General features: G+C 39.8%; 1 protein-coding gene across 3 annotated transcripts in view; it reads right to left on the bottom strand.

Moving 5' to 3' along the window:
- XRCC2 (homolog of X-ray repair cross complementing 2 (XRCC2)) overlaps positions 1-17,741 on the bottom strand; it is a 448,851-nt gene extending 431,110 nt beyond the window's left edge. The window contains exons 1-2 of one of the 3 annotated variants that reach the window (XM_089446608.1): positions 17,499-17,740; positions 17,173-17,393 (exon numbers count right to left, since the gene is read on the bottom strand). In XM_089446608.1, the coding sequence (XP_089302734.1) occupies positions 17,173-17,376 (204 nt within the window). In that variant the 5' untranslated portion in view covers positions 17,377-17,393; positions 17,499-17,740. Of the gene's footprint in view, positions 1-17,172 lie in introns of all 3 variants that reach the window. The other 2 variants (XM_089446609.1, XM_089446610.1) reach the window with 2 other exon arrangements.
- Positions 17,742-23,074: the final 5,333 nt, after the last annotated feature.

Genomic DNA, 23,074 nt, shown 5'->3' with positions numbered 1-23,074 from the left:
TCCGAATCCGGATCCGTATTCGGATCCGGATCCGAATCCGGATCCGTATCCGTATCCTGGTAACTTAGGACAGTACTCTAAAATGGAGTGTCTGGGAGGAACTTCTTACAAAATTTCAGAGTAAATTATCAAGTTGGACTTTCAGATCTTTGAATATGGCGGGTCGTTTAGTCCTCCTCAAAGTGGTATTACAAGCCCTCCCTGTGTATCTATGCTTTGCTATGATGGCTCCAGGGGCTATCCTTCAGGAAATCCGTAGAATTCAGCGATCCTTCCTGTGGGATGGCTCAAGGTTGGAGAAGAAATGGCCTGTAGTGGCCTAGGATAAGTTGTGTAGGCCAAAACTGAAAGGAGGACTTGGTTTGCAGGACCCCTCTATAATGACCACGGTGCTGGGTGCTAAAATTTAGTGGTGGTGACTCCAAGGAGGGATGGATCTATAGAAATGCATATGGACATGCAAATATGCCCCCTCAACCCCTCCTCAACAATTGATCAGATTGAACTCATCGGCCTCGAGTTCATCGATCTGGACTCTAGTAAAGAAGGGTATTGGATTGATTCAAAAGCATTGATTCTGGGAAGTTAAAAACGGGAGCACCGCACTGTTCTGGGCAAACTCTTGGCAACAGCTGCCTAAGCTAGAGGATAATGTGGAGCTAGAGCAACTTAGGTTACAAAAGAAAGCCCAAAAAATTGAAGATTACCAGGCAGAGGAGACAATTGAACAAAGATGGCAGAAATGGATACCTCAGAAGAATTGGCATCCCAAACCAAGTGGTGAGATCTGGAGGAACTTTTGGAACAGTCTACAGCACAGCCAAATTCTAGTCTCACATAAAGCTGATAACCTAAGATGGGGTTATAGTTCCAAAGGCACCTTCTCAGTCAGTGAAGCATATCATCTGGAAACTGGATATCATGATCAACTTATTGATGAGGTTTGGATCATGATCTGGAAACAACATTTATGGCCTAAAGTCTCCATATTTTTGTGGCTGCTATTACAGGATAAACCTTTAACATAGGACAACATTCAGAAGAGGAACTTCCATGGTCGCTCCCCCTGCCCATTATGTTTATTGAACACTGAAACTTTGGATCATTTGTTCAGTCTATGTACATTTTCCAGAGGCCTATGGAATAAGCTTCAGGATTGCCTCTCCAAATCGGATAGGAATTCTAATAGTCTCCATAACACTATAAGCAGTTGGTGGATACAGGGTTTTGACAATCCAATCGTCAACTGCATCTGAAAAATCTCCCCTAGCTTTCTCCTTGGGGCATCGGGAAAGAAAGAAATAGAAGGATCTTTAAAGGCCAAGCATCACTGATGGAATCCACATGGAACTCTTTTGTTAATAGTGTTAAAGAAAGGATCCTCGCCTTAACCTGGTCCACCCAAGACTGGCAGGCTTCAGGTGTTAAATCCCGAATTTTGCATAAATGGTTTCCTTCCCTTCTAGTAAGTCCTTCCTCTAGTGGCCCTCCTCCTGTCATTGCCTCCAGCCCAATCAATTGGAATCCCCCTCCACCCTCCTCCTTGAAACTTAATTTTGATGGTGCAACTAAGGGTAATTCAGGTCCCACAAGATTTGTTGGTATAATCAGAGATCATACAGGGATGCTAGTGTTCATTTATTCGGGGACATTGGGATCAACACTAATAATGCAATGGAATTAACAGGCCTAAGAATGGGCATTGAGTATGCCCAGTCCCAAGCTTACAATAATCTCTTTGTGGAAGGGCACTCTCAACTTATCATAAATCCACAATGTAGGCTTCAAGCTAGATCCCACGTCCACAAGGTCCCTAAAAGTTGGACATTGGAATTGTTGTTAGAACAGGCAACGATCCTTATAGCAAATACTCCAGTTCTTATGCCTCTACATGTAAGACAAGCAGGTAATATAGTGGCTGGAATCTTCTCATCCTATGGCATCAATTTGGAATTGTTTGCATGACTCTCCCTTGAAAGCGACATGTTGGAAAATGGCTCAAAAAGATTGCCCAGCCCCAGAAGGAGTGACTTTCAAGGCGAGGGAGGATGGTTTGCCACCGCCCACATGACCAATGGGCAGGGGTCGTGGCAATGCGCCATCGACAAGTGTAATTTTTGCTTGGTGGGTATTAATCTCACACTGGATCAAGCAAATGAGTGGACATTGGGGTGAACTTATTGACGGTAGGAGGCATGCGAGGAGGGTGGCCATAATGGATTGCAAGATTCTGTTAAAGCGCTTGCACGTCTTCATGGCTCAACTTGAGGGAGAAGTATTCTTGTTTACAATGCGACATCCACAAATTGTCGTTGGGTATGAGGATGTGAGAAGCAGGGGTTCGAGTAACCAAGAGAAAACATGTTGAGTTGAGGGTTTATCCGCATTGTGGTCTACTTAGCAATGGGAAGAATGTTTGGGTTCTCAGTTGGGGCTCGTAACTCTGGAAAGTTCTAATTTAGGCGAGAGTGATGGCTATGGAAATTACCACCTTACCTAGCTGAAGAGTACATTGCCAAATTCTCCGACAAGGAAGTTGGAATTACTGTTGTTTTTTTCTGCTCAACCCAGGGACCTACGATGGAATTTCCCCCTTATCCCACCAAATAAAAGTTATCCTCGTCTCTGGACTCCTCAACTGCTGCACCGGTTTTCCCAAGTTGGGTTTTTCCAAGGACTTTTGTCCAAAAATAATTGTGTTGTTTTATGTGTGTGCTAGCATTTATTCCTATGTTTATTCTTCTGCAATTTTATTTCTGTAGATTGCAGTGTGATTTATTCAGTATTTGTCGTAGCAAACAGCGAATAAATTGTTAAATAAGATTAACAATTAGGAGAATAATTTCCAGTTGCTGCAATAGGATTCTGATTTGGAATTTTCACATGGTATCACAACACAATTGATCAGCTGGAGAGCTCAGAAGCAAAGAGAAAAGGAATTTCACTGCTCATTGTGGGCAACAGGCCAAAATTCCCAAGGGCGGCTTATCACAGCACAGTTGATCAGTTGGAGAGCTTAGAAGCAAAGAGAAAAGGAATTTCGTTGCTCATTGTGGGCAACAGGCCAAAATTCCCAAGGGCAGCGCAGTCATTCTGCCAGGAAGCCTAATTACTTGTGGACGTTCGATTTTTCTAAGTAAGGGGCAGAAAAATTCGATCTTTCCAGATCGAGTGATTCCAGAGGCAAAGGGAGCAGCTCAGAATTTTCATTGGGCAGATCTCTAGCTGGACGCAGTGGTTTTTGCAGCATTTCTCTTGAGCACAGCTAGCGTCAGGTGGAAGAGAGAAAAACACACACAAAGGGGAAATTTTCCTCAGGAAACTTCCAGTCTCAAGAAGTTCGATTTTTCCTTGCAGATCAACAGTCATTGTGAGCAGATCTTCTCACTCCAGAAGGGAGTGTGAATAGCAGAGCAGCAGTTGAGAAGAAGGAAAGAGGAGATTTTCGACATTTTGTTGAGATGGCCACAGCTGGGTTGAGAGATCAGGATAGGTTGGATGGCTCCTCCAACTATGTCATCTGGAAGGCCAGGATGTCCTTCTTATTGGATGAATATGGCCTAAAGCTCTATATAGACAACGTTGTGGCAGTTCCCCAGGATGTGGATCAGCTGAAGGAATATAGGAAGGAAATGGCAAAGGCGAAGCGGTTGATCCTGGATGGAGTCCAGGACCATATAGTCTCACACATAGCTGGCAAGGATACTGCCAAAGAGATGTGGGATGCCCTCACCACACTATATCAGGGCACTTCCGAGCAGCGGAAGATGTACTTAGAGGAGAAGATGAGATGCATCAAGATGCAGAAGGGGGAAGGCATAGACCCCTTCCTCACTAGGATTCAGGAGGTCCAAGACCAATTGTCAAATGTTGGGGCATCGCCTCAACCCACAAATCTTGTGAGATTGGCACTCAACAGTGTCTCTGAGGAATGGCAAGTCTTTGTCCAAAGCATATTGGAGAGAGACAAGCTACCAGATTGGGACATGATGTGGGTTGACTTGCAACAGGAGGAATTGAGGCGAGCATTTCTAAAGAGCTCCATGAGTGGCAACAGCAACGGACAAAAGCAGGTGAAGGAGGAGGAGAATGTGGCCCTCGCATCAAAGGGTCCCAGTCAAGGACAGGGGGAGCAGCGAAAGAAGAAGAAGGACCTGTCGAAGGTCAAGTGCTTCAGGTGTGGTGAACTCGATCACTACAGTACCTAATGTCCTCTCAAAAAGAAGGACAAAGAGGAGAAGCAAGATTAGGTTGCAGCACATGGTGAGATCAATAGGCTATCCTCCAAGTTGGAGGAAGACTTCGCTATGATTGTCGACATACCTCCAGGAGTGAGGTGGGATGATTTGGAGTTTTCAGCCCCAGAGCATTACATATGGGCAGGATCCTTGAGGAGTCCACCTCATGGATCAATACCTTGCTACGGGGGCCTACAGTATTCAGTAGCAGGATGGATCAATGACAGTTAATGCAATCAGATGCCATAGTAACAGTTGCAGAGACTAGCAACAGTCAGATGTTGGGGAACGCAGTACAGAGTTGGCAGCAGTGTAGTTGGCACAGTGCATAGTCAACAGCAGCACAGATTCTTCAATGGCAGTGCAAATACTAGCAGCAGTCAAAGACTCAGGTGACAGATGCATTATACTGATCACAGTTGATTCAATATTTTGGATGTTTTTCAGTTGCAGGTGTTGCAGCTGCATCAACAACAAATGAGAGGGAGTTGCAGTGCAGATGCAGTGTTGGCAATAGTACAGCAAGGTCAGCAGCAGCACAGATACATCATATATCAAATTTGCGCAGTGGTTGGTGGGCAGTATGGTAAGACATCAGCAGCGTGACAGGAGATGATGCAGAGACAGGGTGCTGCTACAGTGGGTGGAGTAGCACTAGAAGACATTCCTCACTAAGAGGGGATGTTAATTTTTGTAGCATCAGATGTGTTCTAGCCTTGAAATTTTGTGGAGAGACTAGAATACATGAGATCTCCAAAACCCAGAAATCGTTTTTGGAAATTTCGCCTAGAAATGACTTAATTAGATTATTAACCAGTTTTTAAATATTTCCTAAGTCTTAACTTAAGGAATATGGTTAATTAATCAGTATTAATTGAGTCAAGGTGTGAATCGTCTAGAAACTCACACGAATCGATCCAAAAATGATCCTAGCCATCGATTATGTTTTAATCTTGGTCGTTGGTGCTCCAACAGAGGATTATAAGATGAGGTCGATGTGGTGATGGAGAAGACACTTGAGAGGTTCGAATTCATGAGCAAATCGATTTCCAGAGTAGCAACAGTCAATTTCCGGAGAGAGAGCCAGAGATCGAAGCAGTATGAGGGTGGCAAAGACAGTGAAGCCGATTTCCAGATCTAGTGAGTGCATTTGCAGAGAGGCAGAAGAGCCACAGAGAGGCTGGCGTTGGGGCAGCACAGTAGCCTCTAGAGGCAATTTTGATTCTGTTGGGGAAAGCCGAGTTTCAATGCCAGAAGCTGGACAGGTGTTCCAAGGGCCAGAAGAGACATTTTCCCAGACAGCAGCAGACTAGACGGCTTGAGGAGACACTGATTTAGACTGAGTGCAGAAGGGACTGCGTTAGGGTGACGCAGTAGTTGCACAGAGGCAGTTTGGACAGCTCAGTTAGAGTTGTGCTCAGAGCCCGGATTTGCCTATGGGGTGAGGAAAATTCCTCACTAGATTTTCACCAGTATTTTCTTTGTAGGATTGCCAGTATTCGACATCCAGATTATACTCAGATTATTTCACTGCTGCTTAATAATAAAAACCCTCAGTTGTTGCACCGATTTTCCCAATTTGGGTTTTTCCATAGGCTTTTGTCCAAAAATAATTGTGTTATTTTATGTGTGTGTGCTAGCATTTTTTCCAGTGTTTATTCTTCTGCAGTTTTATTTGTGTAGATTGCAGTGTGATTTATTTAGTATTTGTCGTAGCAAACAACAAATATATTGTCAAATAAAATTAACAATTAGGACAAAAATTTCCAGTTGTTGCAATAGGATTCCAGTTTGGAATTTTCACATCGTATCAGAGCATAGTTGATCAGCCGAAGAGCTTAGAAGTGAAGAGAGAAGGAATTTTGCTACTCATTATGGTCAATAGGCCAAAATACCCAAGGGCAGTGTAATCATTCTGCCAGGAGGCTAAATTACTTATGGAAGTTTGATTTTTCTAAGTGAGGAGCAGAAAAATTCGATCTTTCCAGATCGAGTGATTCCAGAGGCAAAGGGAGCAGCTCAGAACTTTCGTTGGGCAGATCTCTAGCTGGACACAGTGGTTTTTGCAACAGTTCACTAGAACAGAGCCAGCGTCAAGTGGAAGAGAGAAGAACACACACAAAGGGAAAATTTTCCTTGAGGAACTTCTAGTCTCAAGAAGTTTGATTTTTCCTTGCAGATCAACAGTCGTTGTGAGTGGATCTTCTCACTCCATAAGGGCGTGCGAATAGTGGAGCAGCAGCTGAGCAGAAAGAAAGAAAAGATTTTCAACATTTTGTTGAGATGGCCACAGCTGGGCTAAGAGATCAGGATAGGTTGGATGGCTCCTCCAACTATGTCATCTGGAAGGCCAGGATGTCCTTCCTGTTGGATGAATATGGCCTAAAGCTCTATATAAACAGCGTTGTGGTAGTTCCCTAGGATGCGGATCAGCTGAAGGAATATAGGAAGGAAATGGCAAAGGCGAAGCGGTCGATCCTGGATGGAGTCCGGGACCATATAGTCTCACACATAGTTGGCAAGGATACTGCCAAAGAGATGTGGGATGCTCTCACCATGCTATATCAGGGCACTTCCGAGCAGCAGAAGATGTACTTAGAGGAGAAGCTGAGATGCATCAGGATGCAAAATGGGGAAGCCATAGACCCCTTCCTCACCAGGATTTAGGAGGTCCGGGACCAGTTGTTAGCTGTTGGGGCAACGCCTCAACCCACAGAGCTTGTGAGATTAGCACTCAACAGTGTCTTCAAGGAATGGCAAGTCTTTGTCCAAACCATATATAGGGCAGAGACAAGCTACCAGATTGGGACAAGATGTGGGTTGAGTTGCAGCAGCAGGAATTGAGGCGAGCACTTCTAAAGAGCTCCATCAGTGGCAGCAGCAGCGGACAGAAGCAAGTGAAGGAGGAGGAGAATGTGGCCCTCGCATCAAATCCAAATCACGGACAGAGCGGGCAGCGAAAGAAGAAGAAGGACTTGTCGAAAGTCAAGTGCTTCAGGTGTGGTGAACTCGGTCACTACAGTACCCAATGTCCTCTCAGAAAGAAGGACAAAGAGGAGAAGCAGGACCAGGTTGCAGCACATGCAGAGATCAATAGGCTATCCTCCAAGTTGGAGGAAGACTTTGCTATCATTGTCGATATACCTCGAGGAGTGAGGTGGGGTGATTTGGAGTTGTAGCCCCAAAGCACTACAGATGGGCAGGATCCTTGAGGAGTCCACCTCATGGATCAATACCTTGCTACGGGGGGCCACAGTATTCAGTAGCATGATGGATCAGTGACATTTGATACAATCAGATGCCAGAGTGATAGTTGCATAGACTAGTAGCAATCAGAGGTTAGAGAGCATAGTGTAGAGTCAGCAGCGGCGCAAATTCTTCAATGACAGTGCAGATACTAGCAGTAGTCAGAGACTCGGGTGACAGATGCATTATACTGATCACAGTTGATTTAGTATTTTGGTTGCTTTTCAGTTACAAATGTTGCAACTGCAGCAGCAACATATGAGAGGGAGTTGTAGTGCAGATGCAGTGTTGGCAGCAGTACAACAAGGTCAGCAGCAGCACAGATGCAGCATATATCAGAGTTGCGTAGTGGTTGGTGGGCAGTATGGTCAGACATCAGCAGCGTGACAAGAGATGATGCAAAGATAGGGTGTTGCTAAATGTTGGAAAATGTAACTATGTTCAATCTTCATTAATGTACTTGAGTCATCATGTAATGTACTTGTCAAAAGAATAAAGAAAAGAATTTTATTATTATTATTGTGACTTATTAAAGCATGGGTTTCATGCTTGGGTCACCTTGTTTTAGGTCAAAGTCCCCATTGAGGACTTCTAGGATTTATTCTGAGTCAATAGAGTCATTGTACTTTTAAAGAGACCCTTCTTGGGCTTTTGAATCATGTAAAAAGGTTAAGTATTGAGTCAAATATGATTTATGTAACCTCCACACCATGTCGGCCTAGAAGAAGATCAAGTCGGCCTAAGGACCCTATTCGACCCCACATGAAGCCTATAAAAGCAAGCTCATCGAATTCATTTGGAGCATCATTCTCTCACACAAGTTCGAAATCTCTTGTAGCTGGGAAAAAGTGTGAAGTTCTCTTGTAGCTGGGAAAGAGTGCGAAGTCTGTTGCCGGGAAGCCGAAGTGAATGTGAGTTTGGGGAAGTCTAAGGAGAAAGGAAAAATCGAAATTTTGGTGCCTCTCTCTCTCTCTATTTCATGGTCTGGATTGGGAGATCGAAGTCTCCTAAGTTTCGTTGTTGCCGGAAGCTGTTGCCTAGTCGAAGTTGCTGGAAGGGGTCGAAGATCTGGGAGGCTGACTTGGTGTGGAGGGAAAGTTTGGTCTTGGTCTAGGGTGAAGAGTCTCAAAGAATACTATTGAAAGGAAAAATTATCTTGACTGGGTTTTCCCCTCGAGGGGGGTTTTGCCCTAGCATGTGCCTATATCTTGTGTCTCTTGTTTTGTGATCTTCATACACACATAATATGGTAATTGCTTGATGAAAGATAAGATAATAAAGAAGTAAAAGAAGCCAACACACTCACAAGTAATTATTAAGAAAGGAGAATCAAACCCTAATATAATTACTTTGATTTTCCAACATGGTATCAGAGTTAAGGTCAAGAAGAGTCAAAGATCACTTTGTTGGCATGGATTCTCCCTCTATGATGAACTACATAAGAATGGGTTTCAACACTGCTGGAAGCTGGATCAAGAAGGTCATCTACTACTTGTTCAACAAGGTCAAGAGTCAAGGATTCTTGGTTGCTCTTACAAGTTCTCTTACTAATTTCTATGCTAATAGAGGCCTGGGATCAACATCGTTGAAGCTAGAGTATTACTAACATTGTTATGTCTAGCTATATTGAATCATAATGATTCTTGTTTTTAGGTGATTCATCTCTTGATAAATCTACCCACCCCCTCTCATATTCTGAACTGATTTTGTAGAACCCTAGATAGGTTCTGGAAAACCCTAACTGAAGGGTATGCTAATGTGAATGTTTGAAACCCTAAACTGCTTAGGGATATTGTGAAATTCTATTTGAAGTCTGATGATGTCATGTTTGGGATTTTGGTATGATCAGGAAAACCTAACTTGTTAGGGTTGAATGATAAGGTCTAAAATCCCGAACCTTTGAAGTTTTAGTAACATTGCGTTTGTTATGTTTCTACATTGAAAACCTAGCTCATTAGCGTTTGGTGGAATGTGTAAGCAAGACCCTTATAATGTCTTAAGAAATGATTTCCAGGGTATGTGTGTGTTTATCTTATCAAACCCTAGTCCAATCTATTTTGTTATATCTAACTCTTATTTGATATTGTTGTGAAGTTGGGTTTGACTAACACATGATATGAAATGTATTTATCTAGGCATGTATAGATATGTCCTTTTGGCTGAAACCCTAGCTTGGTCTAAGTCAGATATATTAATGTTGTTGGACATATGATATGCTTATGAATGATTATGAATTCCTAGATATGTGTGTTGACCTAGTTATTGATGGTCATAAGTCTTAGGATTTAATGGAAGTCCTTGTCTGAGATTCTAGGATGATGATATTTGGAAATCTACGGTTTTGCAGCTAAACCCTAGTAGTAGTTAAAATGTCTAGTATGTGTGATCTAATAATCTGAGATCTATTTATTTAATGATTATTGAGATTGTGAAAACGGAATTCTAGGGTTTTGGAGTTAAACCTTAGTCGAAGTAAAATCTTTGATGTATGATGACAATATGATAATTCGATATTTGTGAAAAACTGTTGAAATCTGAGTAGATCCGACTCTTTTGTATAAAATCTAGGGTTTGCAACTAACCCTAGTGGAAGTTGGTCATGTTAATGACTAAGTTGTGATTGACTTTGATTGACTCTTTTGTATGAAATCTAGGGTTTGCAACTAACCCTAGTGGAAGTTGGCATGTTAATGACTAAGTTGTGATTGACTTTGATTGATTCTTTTGTATGAAATCTAGGATTTGTATGAAACCCTAGTAAGAAATCTAACATATGAATTTTGAAAGGTTTTTGGATGCTTTCTATTTGTCTGAATTGTTTCTAGGGTTTCGTATATGTTGTAGTAAGGTGTGTTATAGCTTTGGAAGGAACATTGAAACCTTAGATAGAATGAAAGTTGTTACGAAGTAGTCTAGGGTTTATGACAAAGTCCCTAGCAAGATGTTGAAGAGTATATGTCTCTTGTGTATCATTAAGTCTAGGTATTGTATGTGTATAAAGTTGAAATGCTTCTGTGATTCTGATATGGCTAACTTCATGCTTCTATAGATTTGGTTGTACTTGCTATCTAAGTTGTGCAAGAACACAATCTTCAATTTGGTGAAGATGCTCGTTGATAAGCATGATGTGGATGATAGTAACTCTAATGAAATGGTTGGAAGAGACGAAATATTGTCCAATGACAAAAAGAAGAAGTAGAAAGTTAAGAGGGAGTTTGGATGAAATCTCCCTCGGTTAAGAGGGAGTTTGGATGAAATCTCCCTCGGTTAAGAGGGAGCTTGAATGGAAGGAATCTCCCTAGGATAAGAGGATGGTTGAGAATATTCCTTGTATAGGAATGATTAGATCCTCTCTGTTTAAGAAGGAGTGACAGATATGATTCTCTGCTTCATGTGTCATGCACTAGACCAGGACTAACAACCGTAAGTTTTAGTGAAGGCTATGAGTAGGAGAAGGAAATTGGAGAATACATTTTGAGGTGTTGCTAAAAGAAGGAAAGCAGGCTTTGATTGAAGAATATGTTGCTACATATGAAGTAGGAAGAAAAATGTATGATTAAGGAATCTTTTGTCAAAAGATTCGATTGATAATTGTACTATGAAAATTTGAGAAGCAACATCAAGTTGTTTGGAAGACCCCGAAGGTTAGTATTTGATTATGTACATATGAAAGTATTATTGATTGGGGTTGTGTTTGTACAAGTGAATCTCTCGAAAATTTTGATAGCATGCTAGTTACCAATCAGTTTAATTGGGAGAGATTGGTTATCCTTGATCTGCTGGATCAAGGGGTGTTGAGGCTTTGTGAGTGAAGCATTGCCTGTGAGGACATTTGGCTGACACTTTGTGTTGATGTCTAGATCCCAAAGTTGGAAAGGTGGTGTTGGTTATTGAGCTATGTTTTGGATACACAACTAGATTTTTGGGTTGGTGGTTAGCAAGTAAGCCTGATGGTACCTAGAGGGGCTGAAAGGTTGAGTCCATCTTATTCCCACTTGGATAGATTGCCCTAGTTAAGAATCTAGTCCGTGGCATTATGGTGCCTAAACTATTGAGTGACTAATTGGATAGATTGCCTTGGTCAGAAATCTAGTCCATGGCATCGCAGTGCCTAAAAGTTCTTGATGGTTCATATAGTTTGAGATCTTCCATTGTATTTGTACATTATGAATACCTCCCTAGTTAAGAGGGAGTGTTCGAAAATGTAACTATGTTCGGTCTTCATTAATGTACTTGAGTCATCATGTAATGTACTTGTCAAAAGAAAAAAGAAAAGAATTTTTATTATTATTATTGTGACTTATTAAAGCGTGGGTTTCATGCTTGGGTCACCTTGTTTTAGGTCAAAGTCTCCATTGAGGACTTCTAGGATTTATTCTGAGTCAATAGAGTCATTGTACTTTTAAAGAGACCCTTCTTGGGCTTTTGAATCGTGTAAAAAGGTTAAGTATTGAATCAAATGTGATTTATGTAACCTCCACAACATGTCGGCCTAGAAGAAGATCAAGTTGGCCTAAGGACCATATTCGACCCCACACGAAGCCTATAAAGGCAAACTCATCGAATTCATTTGGAGCATCATTCTCTCACACAAATTCGAAATCTCTTATAGTTGGGAAAAAGTGTGAAGTTCTCTTGTAGCTAGGAAAGATGTGAAGTTTGTTGCCGGGAAGCCGAAGTGAATGCAGGTTTGGGGAAGTCTAAGGAGAGAGGAAAAATCGAAATTTTGGTGCCCCTATCTCTCTGTTTCGTGGTTTGGATTGGGAGATTGAAGTCTCCTAAGTTTTGTTGTTGCTGGAAGTTGTTGCCTAGTCGAAGTTGCTGGAAGGGGTCGAAGATTTGGGAGGCTGACTTGGTGTGGAGGGAAAGTCTGCTCTTGGTCTAGGGTGAAGAGTCTCAAAGAATACTATTCAAAGGAAGAATTATCTTGATTGGGTTTTCCCTCAAGGGGGGTTTTGCCCTAGCATGTGCCTATATCTTGTGTCTCTTGTTTTGTGATCTTCATACACACATAATATGGTAATTGCTTGATGAAAGATAAGATAATAAATAAGTAAAAGAAGCCAACACACTCACAAGTAATTATCAAGAAAGGAGAATCAAACCTTACTTTGATTTTCCAACACTACAGGGGGTGCAGTAGCACTAGAACACATTCCTCGCTAAGAGGGAATGTTAGATTTTGTAGCATCATATGTGTTCTAGCCTTGAAATTCTATGGAGAGGCTAGAATACATGAGATCTCCAAAACCCAAAAATCGGTTCTGGAAATTTCGAGTAAAAATGACTTAATTAGATTATTAACCAATTTTTAAATATTTCCTAAGCCTAAACTTAGGGAATATGGTTAATTAATCAGTATTAATTGAGTCAAGGCGTGAATCATCTAGAAACTCACACGGATCGATCCAGAAACGATCCTAGCCATTGATTATGTTTTAATCTTGGTCGTTGGTGCTCCAACAGAAGATTATAAGAGGAGGTCGATGTGGTGATGGAGAAGACATTTGAGAGGTTTGATTTCATGAGCAGATCGATTTCTAGAGTAGCAGCAGTCAGTTGCCGGAGAGAAAGCCAAGGATCGAAGCAGTAAGAGAGAGGTAGAGATAGTGAAGCCGGAGGGAGATTTCCAGATCCGGTGAGTGCATTTGCAAGGGCAGAAGAGCCACAGAGAGTTTGACGCTGGGGTAGCACAATAGCCTCTAGAGGCAGTTTCGATTCTACTGGGGAAAGCTGAGTTTTAGTGCCAGAAGCTGGACAGATGTTCCAAGGGCCAGGAGAGACATTTTCCCAAACAGCAGCAAACTAGACGGCTTGAGGAGAGACTAATTCAGACTGAGTGCAGACGGGTCTGCGCTAGGGTGACGCAGTAGCTGCGTAGAGGTAGTTTGAACGACTCACTTGGAGTTGTGGTCAAAGCTCGGATTTGTCTGTGGGGTGAGGAAAATTCCTCACTAGATTGTTGCCAATATTTTCTTTGTAGGATTGCCAGTATTCGGCATCCAAATTGTACTCAGATTATTTCACTGCTACTTAATAATAAGAACCCTCAGTTGCTGCACTGATTTTCCCAAGTTGGGTTTTTCGGGGACTTTTGTCCAAAAATAATTGTTTTATTTTATGTGTGCTAGCATTTCTTCTAGTGTTTATTCTTCCGCAGTTTTATTTATGTAGATTGTAGTGTGATTTATTCAATATTTGCCATAGCAAACAACAAATAAATTGTTAAATAAAATTAACAATTAGGAGAATAATTTCCAGTCGTTGCAATAGGATTCCAGTTTGAAATTTTCACATGAAGTAACTTTGGGAGCCCTACCCTTTATTGTTTGGAATATGGTGTTGGGTGGTATATTCCGTTATGATGTTCATCTCCTAATGGTTCGGAATTGGCGAGGTTGGTGGAGGCTGAAAGGCCCCGTGCCCTATGCTGGTACGGTTTGGGGTGGTTTATCAAGATATGTTGTTTGTCTTCTATACTATGAAGTAACTTTGGTTTCCTTATCTTTTGGTTGTTGGTGCATTCTTACTTTTACTGTTAATATTCTCGAGACTCTAGGAAGCCTGCTTTGGGCTGAGTCTCTCTAGAAGTCGGTGGTGCCTACTCTATCAAGGCTCATAGTGTTTGTGTTGGACCACCGGCTTTCGATTGTCAACCTAGGTTGGCTGGCAGGCATATATTTTGTCTTAGGTTACTGATATGGTGCTAACCCCAATTACTTGGTGGCATTCTAAACTCTTTGTTGCCTAGTGTCTGGGAGTTGGCAAGGGTGGGAGTAGTGCAGTCACTTCGGTGAACATGCACCTAGCTAGTAAGGTTGCCACAAAGGTAGAACATCAATCCACTCACCTAGCAACTTGTGGTCATTTCAATGTTTGGTGGCTTTGTGTGGAAAGGGTTTATTCTGTCCAGCGTGGATTGTGTTTCACATTCCAGTTTTTAGGTGTCATCCCTACCATGCCTCGATAGAGATCCACAGTAAGAAGAGGGATCATTTATTATGAGGAGCGCATCCGCAGAGGAAATACATGTCTACACCACCAAGTTGTAAACTTCACGGCATGATATACGGAGCATACCCCACCCCATGTGCAGGAGGAATTGGCCCAATTTGAGGGGGAGGGCTCATCCCATAGAACTTCCCTCTCAGATACTGAAGTTTTGGCATAGTGGACATACTGGATCACTGATATGGGACATACGAGAAGAAGATTTAATCAATATATGCAAACAGTAGACTTGTATTGGCAAATGAAATTCCCTCTGGGGCGAAATGTGTTGGATTGCCATGAGTCTCAAATGGATTTGCTCCAATCATTGGATCACATGCATGGGCATCTGAAGGATTATGATAGCAGGTTGGAAAGGATTGACTGCAGTTTGGAGAGGATAGAACGTCCCATCCCCCCAGTAGCTGATAGACCTCTAGCAGATCCAACAGTTGTTGAAAATGTAGCAAGCAAGGTCTTTAGGCTTGTGCCTTAGCAAGTGAAGACCTTGAATTGTCCTCATGAGTTAGACTTCAGTTAGGATGAGTTATTTCCAATTTACTAGAATAATCATCAAGTTAGCATGCATAGAGTTGGAGCTTCAAATAAAGAGGAGTTTTCATCAATTTGACCACAGAACAAGGTGGTAGTGACAAGTTCAGTTAGAGCGAGTTAGTCTCCAGTGTTGATTGGAAAAAGAATGAGTTAAGAACTCCAGTGTTGATTGGAGAGAGAAAGAGTGTCATTCTCAGTTAACTCATCAATCAGAACTCGAGTTATAAATTTGAACTTGGCCTCCTTGCATGTTCGAATTGGGCCTATAAAGAGGAGGACGAAGGCACAAAGGTTTCATTTTTGTTTTGTGCACAAAGCTTTGTGTGACAAGACAAAGCTCACAAGTTTGTGAGAGAGCCTTCATTGTGGAGAGCACAGGAATTGTTTCCTAAGAAATAGGAGTAACAAACGCGCTAGGAATTAGGAGATGGTTGTGCGCAGAAGAGGAGATGGGTCCTAAGAAATAGGGCTGCCAAGTGCGCAATGAAATAGGGATTTTCTCTATAAAATAGGAGCTGATCTGCGCTAGAGAATAGGGGCTCATGTGCGCTAGGAAATAGGGACCTAGTGCGCAAGGATTAAGGAGACTCTAGTACGCAAAAATAAGCAGAAGAGAACAGGTTTGGCAGAGCAAGTAAAGGAGGCAGTAGAGGAACAATTGTGCGTTGGAGGGTCAAGATCAAACAGGATCAAGGCCAGCCAAGATCAATTGTATTGGCTGAGATTTGAGAGAAGTAGAACACTTTCTTAGAGAGACGTATTGCTTTGTACTAGATCCAACTTCCAAGTGCTCAAGAACAATCAATAAAATAGCCACATCAAGCAAGCAGGTTTTCCCTGTTGGGTTTCTTGAGAAAATAAGTGTGTCAATTTGTGCATGTGCTTTTATTCCACTGCTTCTAATTTGTTAAGAAACTTTGAATCTTGGTAAAAGTAAACTAAGTTTCAGTTTTCAGTTATTCATCTTAGTAGTTGCAGAGTTTCATGGAAATTTAACCCTATTCTTGTGGCAGGCTCTAATTCCAATCCCCTTGTTTGACCCTGTTTATAGTTCCACCTCTGAAGATCTTTTTGTTCGAGGCCAGCTAGGCCAATATCTAGGTTTAAGCTTAGTTTGTGTTGCCTCTGTTAGTTTTCAGCTCTCTCTCGTCTCTATGGAGAGTACACTTTTGGTTATTGTCCGTTCTCCCCTATGAGAGATCGGAGTGACTTATTGCAATCCTTGATGTAATTCGGAGTGGACCCTCAACCGATTCCGAGTCCGAGTTTAAAAACTATGCTATAAACCCAGTGATGTATTCCTATGCATGTTTTTCTATTTGTGGGCTGGTGTAGGCATTTAAATCTGCGAGATTTTATAATTTTTTTAACATGTACAGTGTGATTCATAGATACCTTGAGAACTGATTTCAGAAAATACATAATTCAAAAGGATTTAAGATTTTTTTTTGCATGGATGTTCATCTTAACTCCAGAACCAATAAACACCAAAAGAGATTAAAAAAAAAATCAAAACACAAATATATCAGTAATTAAAAGATCAGGGTTAAGAATAAACCTATGCCAGTTTTTTATTATTATTATTATTATTTGGCTTTTCCATTTGAGTTTATGAGTATTGTGGATCTACATATCTCATCCATACTGAGCTATCTAGGCACCTAGAGTTAGTAAAGAGTCAATATCCATCCATTTCATCGCTTCATGCAGCATAGGAAAGAGTCAATATTCATCCATTTCATCACTTCATGCAGCATTCATCTAGTTCATACCTTCTATTAAGATTAAAGGCATGTAAATATCACTAAATCCTGCAGATTTTAGTGGTCTCTTACTCTTGCTTAAGAAACATATTTGCCACTACTATTTAAACTTCTCTAGTTCTAGTTAATTTACAATAAGTTACTCTGATATATCAGTCTCTATGTGCAAAACAAAAGAGATCAGTCAAGATTCGATTCAAGAGAATGACGCCTGTAATAACAGCGTTGCAACTTTTTCTTGAAAATTCAAAACTTCAAAACACCCATGGCTTCAAATCATAGACGTTTCATGCTGCAACTGTGCAATTAAACGCCAATTTCCTGTTGGATTTATGGTTCGAACGCAGGAATAGGAGTGAACAGAGAATCAGTAAACCTACCTGTATCAGGAGCTCAGACTTAGCAGAGGCAGAGGGACCGACTATCTCTACCACATTGCCAGCGCGTAAAGGCACCCTGTGAAAGGGCGGAAGTTGCCTCGTGAATGCCAAACAAGACTGTTGATTTACCACAATTCTTGCCAACATTGTCTTTGCATTCTCGTCGGATGCTATCCAGTTTGCAGTCCCGCCATTGTCTTCCATATTTTACCAAATTGCAACTGAAACAAAATGTGGTACGCTGTTTACAAAGCCGGCTTGTTATAAATCTATGGCATTATTTTTATTTTTTTCCTATTAAGATCAGGCTGAGCCTAGAGCAGCACCGATTCACTTATATGCTTGTAACCAAATTATGGTTAAGATCCGGCTTGGACACCCATGAACATAGAGTAGCACCGATTCAGGATGCTTATCACTCAGATTGTGAGGTAAGAAGGTAAGATCAGCTTGGACACCCCAAAATAAGTTTAATTCCAAAACCACTTTAGTCAATCCCCCCATAAATTTTAAAATTAAACCCCGCACAAAACCAACAGTAACACCATAATAGACATTCTTTAAATAAAAGTACACTGCTTCTAAAGCCCGCTTGTTATAAATGTATGGCATTCTTTACCATTAATAAGCCAACCTTTTTTTATTGGCGGGAAGGTGTGTAACTCTTTGGGACTCTCTCATTTGAAGAATAAAATTTAGTTAGCTTTTTGAAATTTTCATTATAATACTTCCAAACAACAATATAAGAAATGTTGGAAAATTAAGATTCTTATATATCAGCACAATCTTAAATAAATTGTGTATGTATGTGAAAGATTTAAGATCTTTATTATTATTTAGAAATATTATATATGAAAAGTTTAGAGTATTTTTAATATTATATTGAAGTTTAAAAGGGATGAATGTGATAAAATTATATAAAATGGATGTGGGTAAATTTTTTAATAATATTGATAATAATGGGTAATTTATTATTAATTGGGTTTAGGTTAAGATAGTTGGGAGAAATATTATTATGTTTCTCACTCTAATTTAATTCTTGCATATAAAATGTTGAACTCATAGTGAATATTTTTTATAATAAATATTATTATATGAGAGGTCCAAAAAAAACATATAATATTGACAAATATGTAAAATCAACAACATACAATATCAAAATACATGTAAAATCAATATAATCTCGTAAAAAAACATACAATATCAAAAGACATGTGAAATCAATAGTCATATCAAAAGACATTATTTTTATATCATAATTTTCTAAAAATAAAAGAGTAGAGGCAACTTATAAATCATAAGGCAATTAATACATTAAATTTAGTGTATGAAATGTCCTTATGGAACAACCTATCCCCACATTATTATAAGGTTTTGACCTTGTAAAATAAATGAACTTCATATACAAAGGGTAATGATCAATTGTTTTTTTATTTGACAAGGCAAGTCCAAATTCCATAACATTATGTTATCTTAAGAGATTTTATTGTATGCTTTTCAGTTTGTGCAAAACAAGTATAGATTATTGTAAATCAATTATCTAATTCATGCACAATGTAGTTTAATTCACATGAAATACAGTGCAAAACCCAAGAACACAAGAAAAAAGAGAGATAAGCACTAAAAAGGATCTCTTTGATAATAAAAAAATAGAGAGTTTTGTTCGCTTGCCTCTTCGAGGAGGTAACATCTAAGAGCAATGCTCCAAACAAAATAACAAATATTAATAAAACATTGCATAACCTTCTACGCATTATATAATTATTCATTAAGAATCTTAATTGCCTGTGGGCCCACTTATAATGACAACCTACTAACTAATTTGAGCCTAATGAACAAAGATGACTCTTTTTACAATTAGTGTCTATTAATTGACTATTTAATGAGCTTTATACAATGAAGGTGGCCTCATACATTAATAAAGCATCTAAATAAGGTGGTTAGGGTAGGACCTTAACATGCCCTCCCTCTTCGAAAGCGACATTGTCCTCAAGGCTGAAGGTGAGGAAATTATTGGAGAATCACTATTGGTTCCCATGTGGCATTTTATGGTTGCATATATTTCTGCTAGATAAATGTTTCCTTGATAGTGTGTTGGAACAACTGGTGCTCTCTAGTATCTAATATTACTTCTGGCTATAGCCAAATGGAACCTTCTTCATTAAGTTTTGGGAGGTTGATTTGTACTTTCCAATTTGATTGTGTAATCTTATTTAAACATGACACATGAAAGACTAGATGAATCTTGGAGTGGGATGGAAGAGTTAGCTTATAGGCAATCTGATCAATGTGTTGTCTAATTTGATAGGGCCCATAGAGCTTAGGAACTAGTTTATAAGGAACTTTATATTTAAGTGATTTATGTTTATAAGGCTACATATAAAGGAACATGTGATTCCCTTTAACAAAAGAGAGTTCATATCTATGATAATCAACTTGTTGCTTCACTCAATTTTGCACCATAACCATGTTGTCCCTGAGGATATGGATGCTAGCTTCATTGGTGTGAAGCATTATATCTATTGCATGAACCTTGGATGTGCCCAATACATAAGATGCCACAAACACGGGGTTTTGGCCATAAATTGCTTCATATGGTATCATTTTGGTAGCTTTGTGATAAGTAGTATCATACCACCAGTTGTCTAGGGAAAGCCATTGTGCCCACTAGTGTGGCTTTTCATAAGCAAAGCATCTCAAATAAGTCTCTAAGCACTTGTTAACCACTTATTTTTTACCATTGTTTTGAGGATGATATGTGGTGCTCATATTTAGTTGCATACCTTGAAGTTTAAATAGCTATATATCATTTTGGGATTCAACTACGTTAAGTAAGTCATTCACGTATGACCATTTCCATGAGAGGTAGTCGTAACTGACTAATTTCTCATGATTTTTGAATAGTTCACTTAGCACTCATTGCATCGGGTGATGCTCACAGGGGTGAAGAATTGGGATTGAAACTAGTGAAATGTGGATAACGAATCACATAGCATCAATCATCACTTCCGGGGCTTGCACCCGGTAACCAGGACTTCCCAGGAGGTCACCCATCCCAGAACTCCTCTGGCTCAAGCGCGCTTAACTGTGGAGTTTTTCCCCACAATCAAGCCCACTTAGCTTGCTACCCCATTTGCAAAACCTTAGCAAGTATTGTGCCTCATGAACCATTCAAGTAGAGATCCCTTGACTCTTTTTGAATTTAAGTATGGGGGTTTACGCAGTGCATTATATTATATATCATTTTGGGATTCAACTGCGTTAAGTAAGTCATTCACGTATGACCATTTCCATGAGAGGTAGTCGTAACTGACTAATTTCTCATGATTTTTGAATAGTTCACTTAGCACAAAAATCATGAGAAATTAGTCAGTTACGACTACCTCTCATGGAAATGGTCATACGTGAATGACTTACTTAACGCAGTTGAATCCCAAAATGATATATAATATAATGCACTGCGTAAACCCCCATACTTAAGTTTAAATAGCTCCTGCGAAAACTTGTTGGTGAATGTGGGATCTTGATTCGAAATAATGGAAGTGGTTACACCATATAGCTTAAAGACCTTATTCATGAGGACCTAAGAAACTAATGAAGGAGTGAAAGGATTAGTTAGGGCACAAAAGTGGGTAGTTTTTGAAAGACAGTCTACCACCACCATGATGACTTATTTGTTTCTTGCTTTTAGGACTCTTATAATAAAATCCATTGAAATGTTTGTCCATATCTACATTGGGATTGGTAGAGGTTTCAATTCCTCTAGTATCTTTATTATCTATCCCTTGTTTCTTTGGCAAGAACCATTGGATGCTACAAAACTTGGATATTTGTTTTCATGCCTTGCCACAAGAATGAATATTTGATTCTTTCATAAGTTTATGAATGCCAAAGTAACCAGTTGTTGGTGATTAGTATAGCTCCTCTAAGACTTGTCGTTTTAAGGTTGAATATTTTCCCAAAATAATGTCCCTTTATATATCTTATTTCCACGTATAATTTTAGGAGAGTTGGGATTTATTGAAATGCGTTGTATGAGATACTTTAAAGTATGCTTGCTAGTCATTCCTTACAAGCTTCCCTAAGCCATATTAGACTTGGTAAACACAAGGCAAGGAATGATGTATCATCCTTAAATTGTTTAGATAAGGCACCAGCCACAACATTCTCTTTACCCTTTTTATATATGGTCTCATAATCATACCCCAACATCCTTGTGACCTATTTATGTTGCTTTGGTGAAAAAAACTTGTGATCAAGGAAGTCCTTCAAACTATGATGGTCAGCCTTGATCTAAAACTGACTCCCTATTAGATATGGTTACCAAGTCTCTACTACATGAAGTACAACCAACATTTCCTTATCGTATGTGGATTTTGCCCCAAATTACAATCACACAATTGCTTATTAGTGAATGCTAAGGGGTGTCATCCTTGTATCAATATTGTTCCTAGACCTCTTCCTAGACCATCATATTCCAATACAAAAAAAATTAATTAAATTTAGACATTTCTAATACTGGAGTAATGCACATGGCATCCTTTAAAGCAATCAATGCCCATGTGGCTTTCTCACTCCAAACAAAGGCATTACTTTTAAGGATTGAATTTAGGGGAGTTGCAATTTTGCCATAAGTATTTTATGGCCAAGTAGTTTGAGCATCAAATTATTGAGATCCCTAAAAATAAGATATGTGTGCCAAGTGCCTTCCTTATTTAACACCATGACTATTGGTGATGAGTAATGGCTTGTGTTGGGATGTATGATCCTTGCCTCCAATAGTTCATAAATAATCCTATCCTATTTCATTCTTTTGTGCAAAGGGGTGTCAACAAGGATGTACATTTGGTAGTTGAATTCTTGGAAACGAGGGAACGTCATGGTCATGCTCTCCTCAAGAAGGGGGTAAACAATTTAGTGTCCCAAAGAACTAATGATGTTTGGAAAGGACCAACTATAAATTTGGGTGGATTTCTTATGTCGTATTATCCATAACTTGTATGGTACTAAATTGTACAATAATGCCAAAATGGCCTTTCTTTAGTAACTTCTTTGTATGATGAGAAATGAATAATTTAGGGAAGCCTACTTGAAGCCCTTGAAGAGTGTTTACATGTCCCTCTTTAATGAAACTCATAGAGAGTTATTTGAAATCCATTGTTACTAGTCCCAACATGCATGGCCATTCTTCCCCCAATGTTATATCACAACTGCCCATGTCAAGGGAAAATAGATGGGTTCTGAGTTGATAGTCTCCAAATGTAGATTTTGATGTTTTCACATATGCCCCATGTTTCATTACACCTCCATTAGCAATAATGAATTTTAAAGTTGTGCATTATGTGTACAAAACAAAGGGTTTCTTCTGCTACTCTCTTTTGATTGAAATTGTGAGCACTGCCAATGTAAACTAGGAATACAACTTTTTCGTACTTGATGTCACTTGTGAATTTCAAGGTTTGTGGAATGAAAATGCCTAATCATGCATATAGGGAGATTAGAGGTTCTTCAATAGGAAATGGAGGTTCAATATCCACCAAAGTCCAAGTGTTGGTGTCTTCAACTTGTAATGGTAATGTTTCTTTGATAATTATGCCTTTTGTTAGGGCTTGATTGGTTATATCAATTCAAAACAATTTTTGTTATTTACACCTATGATCTAGAGCATATTTTTCATCACAATTATAGTAGAGTCCACAACTTTGACATTCTACCATTTTTGCTAGAGACAACCTTTGTAATTTTGAAGGACGAGTAGGAGTTGTGTTTGGTGAATTACCTTGGGGAGGATGAGTGTACTTTTAAAGGATGAGTAGGAGTTGTGTTTGGTGAATTACCTTGGGGAGGATGAGTGTACTTTTAAAGGATGAATAGGAGTTGTGTTTGGTGAATTACCTTGGGG

The sequence above is a fragment of the Pinus tabuliformis genome, chromosome X, assembly GCF_031772625.1.
Source record: "Pinus tabuliformis cultivar Carrire ecotype Pingquan chromosome X, CPIR1, whole genome shotgun sequence".
NCBI lineage: Eukaryota > Viridiplantae > Streptophyta > Pinopsida > Pinales > Pinaceae > Pinus > Pinus tabuliformis.
The sequence above is the reverse complement of the archived record's forward strand: the minus strand, read 5'-3'. Positions and strand labels throughout refer to the sequence as shown.